The sequence below is a fragment of the Rhyacophila brunnea genome, unplaced genomic scaffold (assembly GCF_057557595.1).
Source record: "Rhyacophila brunnea isolate RB1 unplaced genomic scaffold, BYU_Rbru_1.0 scaffold_16, whole genome shotgun sequence".
In the NCBI taxonomy this organism is placed as follows: Eukaryota; Metazoa; Arthropoda; class Insecta; order Trichoptera; family Rhyacophilidae; genus Rhyacophila; species Rhyacophila brunnea.
The window spans coordinates 39,420,328-39,431,616 of NW_028232816.1; the positions used below are offsets into that span (position 1 = coordinate 39,420,328).

Sequence of the window (11,289 nt, forward strand, 5' to 3'; positions counted from 1 at the left end):
TTGTATTTGATAATTTCGAATAACAGGGCTTTACTGTATTGTTTGAAAGGGAAATATGAGGGAAAAGAAAACAAGTGAATATGAATTAAATGTAATATATTTTTTTAAATAGTCGTAATTACAATATACTCAACGGGTACATAACATAAGATGTAAGTTTTGCAAGTAATACACATTGCCTCGCTTAGGCAGAGCCTTTCTTTATACAACAGCAATTTGATGGCAGACTTGACTCAAAATAGTCAGCAGTCGGCAACTCGAGTTGAGTATGCTGGTCTCGTTTGATATTTCTACACTTATTCCCTATTGCGGTTAGTTATTGCTTAACCGGTGAATGCGGCCAAGAAATCGGTGACGGTCTTCTTCAACTTGGCATCGGATTCGGGGGAAATTGATCCTTCCTTGGCGATGGTCTGCAGGAGGGCAATTTCGTTGGTCCTAAAATGATACAACAAAAACTTTAAAACCCCACATGACTGGTTTTGCATTTTTTGTATGGTTTCGAATTCAGGTTGCATTGGGTGTTTACTTTTGCTGTACAGTAAAGTTGCCTTTCAACAATAGAAATGCTGCCGACATATCCCAATAATATAAAATGGTGACATCTCACAAAGACCATTATAATATGGCTTTTTCAAGGTACATAGTATGTATTACAATTTTTTCCGACCATGTCCGATCCTAAGAAGATCATATGGGAATTCACAGAGTGGAGGTTTGTAATAACAGAATGTGCTACTCTCACTCCAGACACAAATTGAAAAATAATTTCAATATTTGCCAGAACCTGGGATCCACGACATAAGATACTCGGCCATCGTGGGCGGTAGCAGGATGTGATAGTGTGCATGCCATCATCACTCAAACACAAATTGAAAAACAATACATGTACAGTAAAACCTCGTTAGTAGGAACACTGATAATTCAAAATTCGCCGTAATTTGAAATGATTTCAGTGTCTTGGCATATAAAAATGTGACAAACTTTTCTTAAAACATCAAAAATTACTTATTTTATGAAGGTAATAAAAATAATCCTAACATTTTATGACCCATTGACACACACAGCGGTATGTCCTCAGAGGCACAACTGCACTCCACTCAAAGGAAAAACTTTTACTAGAGAACCAATGTGAAACAATTGTGTTGACAAATTGGAAAAATAAAAAATATTTCGTATCTTTCTATAATTCTAGCTACTTGGTAACTTCAATTCATGGATTAATGACAAATGGTATTTGCATAGATTTTAATTTGAAAGAATTGTATCGGAAGTTTAGTAAGCACATCTATGATCGGAACGAAATTAATGAAAAAAAAAAAAATTAATATTTTTCTCCCATACATTTCGTAATTCGAGTTTTTTTCAATTTTCGGTCTCATTCAATTCATATTAATGAGGTTTTACTGTATTTACCAGACCCACCAACCAGTAATATTTTGCAATATTCCATTTTATTTATTACTAATGCAGCAAAAGGGTACTAATGAAAATTCTGAGAAATCTCAATTTCAAAATATCGGTTGGGTATGAGCAGGTTTAGGTTAGAACCCCCCCCTAACCCCTAGGTGAAGTCAATATAAAATTTATGTAACAGGAGAACCAACCACGAGATGTCTTCGAAACCTAATCCCGTGCCAAAGATGTTCATAATTTTCAATCTGCGAAAGATTTGAGACATATATTTACTTGATGTGTTGGGTGAATTCCTTCTCAAAGGCGGTGATCTTCGAGGGGTCGAGCTTGTCGAGGTGTCCTCTGACTCCGCAGTAGATGATGGCGACTTGCTCCTCAATGGCCATGGGCACGTACTGTCCTTGCTTAAGCAACTCGGTCAGCCTCACACCACGGTTCAACAGCTGCTGGGTGGCGGCGTCAAGATCTGAACCGAACTGGGCGAAGGCGGCTACCTCACGGTACTGGGCCAATTCCAGCTTCATGGAGCCGGCAACCTTAATAGAACAACCGGAGGATTCATCATTATGATGTCTACAGTTATACTAAAATTATGCTAGACAAAAAAAATACACAAATACTATTTATATCCATATGCAAGAAATAGCCCAGGACAAGGCCACAGCAAAAAAACTGTGAATTTAGTTTGTATTGTCCGGCAACTTCATCTTGGCTACGTGGCAAATCTGTGAACTACAATCCCATCCAGTACAGCTAATCGAACTTCCGGTTTCAAATTAGGAACGCCCCCAAATTATTCATTGCATTTTTGACACTTCGTATTGGACGCATCTATCAATTTACGTAATTTGAAGCTTTTTATATTCAAAAGATGTCTAAAACAATACGAAATGATGTTCGAATTATTATCAGTAAACTTTTGATTTATTGCGAAGAAGAAAAAGAGTCGTATTTAAAAGGCTAGCCTATACAATACTTTCAACAAGCCCATTTTACGGGTTCCTGTCATGTCAGGTATGTCAAAATTCAGTGTTGTAATACTAGAAATATTTCCCCAAATACTGGAAATTATGTTTGTATATTATAAAGTTATGTGTATCGTAATCTATTTTATTAATATTTTTAGACGTATAATAATTAAGTATAAATGATCATTAGTTAGTTAATGAATTTTCCTTGTATTTTTAAACCGATAAGTAGGTAGGTACATATTGTTTGAAAATTTATGTAAGGTGGATATAATTTAATTTATAGAAAATTATTTTCACAGTATGTGTTTCTGCAACAATTTTACTAAAAATACGATATAAAGACATCATTTGAGAATTATAAAACATGTGATTGGGTCATCAATATAATATTGAATATGTTATATCTTTCACTTCTACTTTTTTAGTCATAATTTGTGTTCTAGTTATTTAATTAATAAATACCTGCAGCAATATTATCAGTTAATGTGGGTTCAATGATACATTTCCTTCCAAATTCAATAATTACGCTGTATTAATTAACCTAATATAATAGTAATAATTAAGAGGTGAAATTATTTGAAAAAAAAATTCTATTGATATAATAAATAATTAGACTTATAAATTAATGTACTTATAAACTTACTGAGAATAGAATTGATATAAACTTAAAACCTAATTTCGCGGGATATGTTTTCTCAAAAAATGACAACACTGTGAAATATTCTATTCGCGACAAGGGCGACTTCCTGTTGTCGCCTAAATAATGTTGTCGTACAGTAGTGCTGGTTATTGCTTATATATTTTGAATACCATATTGTTAAATGTTACTAGTAAAAAAAAAGAAGGTAATATGCAATTAAAAATCTTCCATTTACTGGATTCAAAGTTAAGCAACAAATAACACTGCGGTCTGACTATTTTGGCAGCTTTCGTCTGGGGGGTATCTTGCTAACATCAACCAGCCGTATATACGTGGATCCAGCTTATCCCGTACGTGTCAACCGTGCCAACTTGTGAACCTTTCTTTAAAAATGTTTTCTAGCTGTAATATCAAAGTGGTATCAAATATAAAATTGTCCGAATTTTTATTTGCCAGTATTGAAAAAGTTGTCATTCAGTATATATCGCTGACATGAGGAATGAAAAATGATATACCTGCTTCATGGCTTTGGTCTGGGCGGCGGATCCTACACGGGATACAGACAGACCGACGTTGATAGCCGGTCGGATACCTTTGTAGAAGAGCTCAGTCTCCAAGAAGATCTGACCGTCAGTGATGGAAATTACGTTAGTGGGAATGTAAGCGGACACATCTCCGGCTTGAGTTTCAATCACGGGCAGAGCCGTCAAGGAACCACCACCCATTACTTCGGACCTACAAAATGAAAATTATAGATATTGTATTAGTCATCATTTACATTTCTTTAGTAAATCACGATGAAGTAAACTCAGCCAGTATTTTCTAATGTTCCTTTTGAATGCCCTAATTACATGAGCAAATTCATCGACCCACATTAATCATCGCAAGCAATCGTCAACTTTAATATGTATATATTCATATGTCGGTAGTTTGTCGATGACACAAGAAACAGAAACACGTCACATGGCATTCAGATCGGTTCATAACAAAAGTTGTATTAACCTTTCTAACGCGGCAACTGACTTTAGTCAGCCTATACGCGCGAGTCATCCGCGCGTCAGCTGACTAAAGTCATTTCGATTTTCGTTTGCCTAGTACTGCTTTCCGCCAGGCGCGAATAATTCGAATATTGATTTAATTTATTCAAAAATCATCCTTCTCTTGACATCTGTCAATGGATAGCCTAAGCTTTTTTCTATCTAATTTAAATAAATATTTTTCGGGAGCGTGTCTTGAATAAAAATATATCAGTCATCGGGCCAATTCAAATTTGCCGCGTATATAGTGTCTTATCGCTTCTTAGTGCATGTGCGCCGAAGACATTTGACTGACGTGTTTGTAACGATACGAGTTTGCGATATAATAAGTTATATTGTTTTTTAGTGATTGAAAAACTATTTGGTGCGTAAACTGTTAAATAGAATATTCGAAAGTTACATTGATCAAAGTGAATTTACAAAATATTTTTACAAAAGGAATGCTTTTGGAGATTGCATTCATTCGCCTATCTGCCAGTATATTATCCGCGAGTTTATAGTTTCGGAAAATAATTTGAACCAGGTGTCATTTAAATATACCTAGAAGTCCGCGATTTAATATGTCTCTTTGTTTATCATTGATTAACATTTTTAAATACTATTTTCTGGTTATAGTATTAGGTGAAACAGACAAAAATTATTTATTTACCCTAGTTATCAGCCATTTATAAAGAAAAGACACGAACACTCAGACGCCCGTTCCCGCATAAATGCGGAAATTGTCGTATTACGCAAACACCAGATCCCGCGCTACTGAATTTTTATACACTGCGCGGCAAATCATCGTCTGCTGGTGTGAGACAGACACTTGAGAATTATTTTTTTCGTAATACTATTCAAAAGGGTTTGATTCATGACTACTATTTTTTTATGTAGAATTCTTCTTATATTTATAGTCGAAAATAACTCGAGTTACTTACTATCACGTCATTATAATAAAATAAGAGATTACCTATTCTAGTACCAGGTTATTGAAGTAATATAATAAAAAAAAAACAAATGAACTTGAAAATAAAATTGTGGTGACTATAAAGCATTTAGAAGTGCAAAAAGTGTTTGAAATTTAATATTTTACGAATTGTAATAGGTATTCGAAAAATAAACCATTCTGTTATATAAACTATGTGTCATTCGATTCCATTCAGTTCGGGGTCAATGGTAGGTACAAACCAGGCACTGGTGGTAAGTACATCACTCTCAAATAGCCAGTAGTTCTCAAGGATGATTTATTTATACTCGGCCTGCAGTGCTGCAATGTGTATGCGAGTTCAAACAAAAGTTACACAGTTTGAGATGTCCTGGATGCTATAAAAATGAGTTATTTATGACTGATATTTTTTCAACACACTCAACAAAAATGCTCATAAAAGTCATAAACCATATTATTATTCATTATGTGTATGACATATTTGTCGAAATGGTAGCCGGTAGACTATAAGAATACTGAACTGTTCTTACACTTGTTAATCTGTCATCGACGCATTAGTCCAGCACCATTTCGTAAGTGTCATGGCGCCGCTCGAGTAAGCTGGCATTTTTTCAATGAAGAAGTCTTGTTCGTGATTTCTTATCAGATTTAGGCGACGAATGTTTATTTTTAGAGTCACATAAAATATTAGGTTCTGTCATAATCATTTTTGAACTTGACTCCGATTTTTTACTACTCTATTTGTGTATGTTTGACTGACATTTATTACGATTTATTGATGCTTGAAATCACAACGCGCACTGTTGTACTAAGTCGGGATTCGTAACGCTTAGAAAGGGTTAACAGTCTCCCTTCATATTTTCTTACTTCAAATATAATCGAAAACTACCGGAGATAGGTATTTGGACAGTAACCTATGTAATAGATTTCTAATTGTGTTTACTAACATATTATTTTCTGTTAAATAATGAATTAAGTACGGCGGATATCATTATAAAAGCAAACTGTCAGCATTGATATTGATAGTGCGGGGCAATCTGAAACGTTTTAGTTGCAATCTTTCGCTCCAATCGTTGAGTTGAATCGGGCTAAAAGATTTAAAGTTACATTTCTCGATCCAGCCTGATAGTAACTAGTGTTTATTCTCGACCCTATGAAGTTTGATACACTATGTTCCATAATAGTTAGTTCGCAAGGTTCTTAGTTTAAATATGGCAGCATGTTTTTGCAGTTTCAATGCCAGCAACCGAATTACTTATCCAATGAAGTCAATTGAAGACAGACCAAAAAAGAAGGTAATAATTAATAATATCTTACATCTTAGCGGCACGTTCAAGCAGACGGGAGTGAAGATAGAACACATCTCCGGGGTAGGCCTCACGACCGGGGGGACGGCGAAGCAGCAGAGACATCTGAAAATATTATTTATCAATATAAGTCAAAGAATCGTACATACACGCTCATTTTCTATAGCCAGAATTGTAGAGCTTCATTCTTTCAGTAAATGTATTCAATTATAACAGAAATAGTGTACAAGACCCCTTCTATAAACATACCATTACCGTGAGGTTGGGGGAGTTTTGGCACAAAACAAGACATATTTGGAGCGGTACCGTGAAAGTAAGAGCTGTGCAATAGGCTTAACCCATCGCGCCCTATCGGCGCCGGTGTTACAGGATGCAGGACATGATTAAAATAAAAAAATTTTAATCATATTTTGATTTTTTTTAAAGTTGAAATTACTTAATAATATATGTAGCTATCATTTTATGATGTTAGTTATATTCGGTCCGATATATTTTTTAAGAAATATTTGATTTATAAAATCTATTTTTATTTAAATTTGTCAAAATAATGATCAATTCAGTAGGTATGAGGTGTTTGAGACAGTAATAAACATAAAATGGCCCTCCATCTTCTAAATATCTTGAAGAGTATTATATTTAGCTCCAGTTTTAGTTTATCTTCCTTTTATTATTTACTTCGATCATAGACTTTTTATCTATGTCATTTTGTATAAAAAAAGGCTAAAAAAAACCAAAAAACTATATTTGACATGTTTTTTTCATTCCACTTATACACAAAGTTTACTTAAAATGTAAATACATAATAGAAAAATTCAAAACCTATAAATATTTCAAAGATTTATTTGAATTGAATGAATAATACAAGAGTTATATCAATTTTAGTAATCAGTGTGCCTTTTTAAATGATCCTGAAAAATTAAATCTGTCTGCAATGGGTTAATGCAAGTACAGTCATCAATAGCAACCGTAACAATTATCACATTAGCCCTGTCTAATTACTGAGCATGACAAGAAATCGCATTATTTCCAATAATATATTTGGTAATCCATGAACTTTTAAAGTATGGGTAGTATCTCACCTGACGGTAGGCGACGGCCTGTTTGGAAAGATCGTCATAGATGATGAGGGCGTGCTTTCCGTTGTCCCTGAAGAACTCTCCCATGGCGCATCCTGAATAGGGAGCCAAGTATTGGAGAGGAGCGGCATCGGAAGCTGTGGCTGACACAATGATGGTGTAGCCGATGGCACCTGAGATATGAAACAGCACAAATTAATATAAACCATTGTATTTTATAGACATGAATAATTATGATCCGGCGATTATTTAAGGCAATATGTATTTTTTTCATTAGCTCTACTATCCGCTGTGGATTTTGGCTGCCGAGATTTTAAATAGAATTTTTTTAAAACAAGAAATGGATGTTAGCCATTTGCTCAAACTAAACCAAACACATTGGAAAAAAAAAGCAGATATTATAGTACCTCTCGGCCATCGAGGGCACACCGCAATATATAATATGGACAAGCTAAATATTTATTTATTATATGTTATAATATTTCACTTGATTGAGTCGAGTTCACGTAGACTTTTTTAAATTAAAATAATGTTCAAAGTAAAATAATGAAAAATTCTTTTTTGTCATTTCATTGTAACCTTTAAAAATATATTATATTATTGAGATGAGTGCATTGCGTACCGGAATCTGTGAGCCTCTTCAGGATCTGGGCGACGGTGGACCTCTTCTGGCCGATGGCAACGTAGATGCAGTAGAGCTTCTTCTTCTCATCATCAGCATCGTTGAAGCGCTTCTGGTTGATGATTGTGTCGATGGCGAGGGCGGTCTTTCCGGTCTGCCTGTCACCGATGATCAACTCACGCTGGCCACGGCCGATGGGTACCAGAGAGTCTACGGCCTTGATTCCTGATCAAAACAAAAATTCGTTTTTAAACAATCACAAATAGACTTGCACAAAAACATAAAAGAATATAATAATAATCATTACAAGCGTAACATTTTGATTGATAATTGTCCGTTTCCTTTATCTTTTCAATAATCTCTAATCAGAGTTATCAATACTTTTCAACAAGGTACTGTATAAATTGCCATCACAACATTGTGAGGTTGCACAAAAGAGCAAGATAAATATTTATAACCAAATTCCGACAAACGAAACTAAACATATCGTTAATTTACCTCACTTCTTTTAAAAATTATTTTTTGTCTTTTTTTTGACAATAAAAACATATTGATAAGCTGTTTTGAAAATCTGGCATCTCCAGTCAGTATTGTACGTATGAAGTAGCATATAATAATGTATTCACCGATGGCATGCTGAGACAAGAATAATTGACAATGATTACTAACCAGTCTGCATGGGCTCCCGCACAGAGATACGGGGAATGATACCGGGGGCCTTGATTCCTACCCTGAAGCGGAGTTTGGATTGGATAGCTCCCTTTCCATCAATGGCATTTCCCAGAGCGTCTACTACTCTTCCCAGCAGCTCTTCACCCACGGGAACATCCACGATGGCGCCTGTCCTCTTGACGATGTCTCCTTCCTTGATCAATTTGTCGTTACCGAATACTACTACACCTACGTTGTCGGGTTCCAAATTCAAGGCCATTCCCTGGAGAACAAACAGCATATGCACTTGTTTTAAGTCATTTAAAAAAATTCAGACTTGGGGAAGCTAAACGACTCGAGCAATAAAGTTTTGGATGAAAATAACAAAAATTTTAATTGCCATTTTCAATCAAGATTAGATGGGATGTTCCCTCAGACATGGGACCAAGCAAATTCTTGCAAAAATGTGTCCAGATTTTAATACATTATGATATAAATGTTCCACATGATTGACTATGGAGCAGAGATTCGTAAATCAAATCCATCTGAGCGAGAATGAGTTCAGGCAAAAAGTGTTATATGAAGCACAATAGTGTTGAAATATATAGGCGTTAAATCTTCCAGATGGAGCCTTCTGTGGTTTCCCTATAAAAATCCCTGAAGGCATTATAGTAGTTTTAAGCGAGAGCCATTTTTGTATGCATAATCCTTAGTTTGTATGAAAATTAGTGGTCCAATTATGCCATCACTTTCATACGTTTAGGTTTCATTTCCATACAAGGTTTTCTTCAGCACCTTTCGTTCAAATACTTTTTATGGCAAATGAATTCAGTTATGTATGTCGACTGACCTTGAGGCCTGAAGAAAACTCCACCATCTCATCAGCCTGGATGTTCTTCAAACCGTACACACGAGCGATACCGTCTCCGATGCTCAATACACGGCCGGTCTCTTCCAAATCGGACTAGAATAAAAAAACAAAACATAATTTAGACAAATTATAAACATACTACAACAATATTAATTTATAAAAACAAGAAAAAGTGGGAGGTCTGCTGAGAAAAACGATTAACAGGGGCAATCTAAGCATCGTCAGCAATAGCAAACATGGACACTAAACACATTAGGCCTGCCTACTTCAAACACTAGGAAGAAATCATTAGTTCTGCGCTCTGTAATAAAATTGTCACAACTGTAAACTGAATCAGCTGATTTATATTTGAAATGTTCAAAGTGACATTTTATTTAGCCGATAAATCTGATCACTACATTGTGTCATTCATCTTGCAAGTGTAATTTTAAAAAAATCATATTAAATCGACACCGACAAATCCTAATACTGAATGTTTTAATTTAAAAAAAATTGATAGGTATTTATTATATTTGACATGAAAGTTTGAATTAAAATTAGCAAAACTAATAAAAATTGTTATATAAAAGAATTCTTTCCGACTAGTTATTTGAATATACAATAGCCTTATATTTATAATAGACAATAATATTTGAATTAGGAATAAAGGGAAAGCCTAAAGGGAAGTCACAGTATATTGGATGACACTTCTTACATAATATGTTTTTCGTATCTTTTTCTTCTCATATTTTTCCTGTCAATATGATTGATGAATTTTAATTTAGAGGCACTATAAATACCTTGGGGGCAGCTCCCATTATTCTCTCCTCCAGAATTGATGAAAGTTCTGCGGCGCGGCGACTGCATGATAGGTGAATTTTACGTGATGACACAGCCAGAGCAGGCGCTGCTACTTTGCTGATCTAGATAAATATGAAACAAACATAAGTTAACACAAAATACTTATTGAATTCATGTTATCGAGAAGTTAAAAAATATGGACCTTGTCATGTCATTGATGTTAGGTTAACTAACTTATAATAATTGCACAAATTTAGCGAATAACCAAAATAGCAAGGATACGAATCTATCTGTAGGTTACGGTCGTTTTATAAGAGTTCAAAGATTTGAAGCCGGCAAGATAATACATATTTTGCACATGACCACTAACCCATATGATATCGAGACGTTCCAGTTACATAACATTCGATGTAATATTTTGCCGCATACAAATTAGGTAACAGGTGTACGTAAAGACTTGGAATGAAACACTGATATTATTCACTAGATAATCATCGCGGAAACATGGTTATTATGACCAAAATCGATATACTTTCAAACACTTTGACAATTTTCACAAGTAGGGAGTAGTATTCTGTGAAAATTTGGTTATCACAAATTCAGCCGTTTTAAAACACCACAGGGATATTTCTTACATTATTAATAGAATAATTCGATAAATAATACCTGGGATGTGGTACTGGGCATACGCCTCGCCACGGAGGCGGCTAGACGTGCTGAGAAGAGAGCCATTTTCACCTATAAGATTCTTTGAAGGAAAGTAATTTCTCGACCCGTCGGTCTCTGTCGACCGCTGGAGGAAGTGACGGACTGACGTACTGACGATCAAAGATGGCGAATCTCTTATGTCCGGTGACGAGCGTCGAGGATAAAAATTACACACTTTTTTGTTAAATGACTTTGGAAAAATAAAACATTAATATATGAAAATAGTACATATATTTAGTAATTTCTTTCAACCAGTTTAATGAAAAACTTCGTAACCACCGC

At 34.9% G+C, this 11,289-nt stretch overlaps 1 protein-coding gene across 1 annotated transcript; it reads right to left on the bottom strand.

Annotated features, from left to right (window-relative positions):
* Positions 1-79: 79 nt before the first annotated feature.
* blw (ATP synthase subunit alpha blw, mitochondrial) lies at positions 80-11,103 on the bottom strand. The gene is made up of 10 exons (XM_085943487.1): positions 10,966-11,103; positions 10,299-10,421; positions 9,499-9,612; positions 8,667-8,931; positions 7,998-8,222; positions 7,379-7,548; positions 6,310-6,404; positions 3,543-3,762; positions 1,690-1,952; positions 80-438 (listed from the first exon to the last, which is right to left on the bottom strand). Exons 1-10 carry the CDS (start codon positions 11,029-11,031, stop codon positions 324-326), a joined length of 1,656 nt encoding a protein of 551 aa, XP_085799613.1. The 5' UTR covers positions 11,032-11,103; the 3' UTR covers positions 80-323.
* Positions 11,104-11,289: the final 186 nt, after the last annotated feature.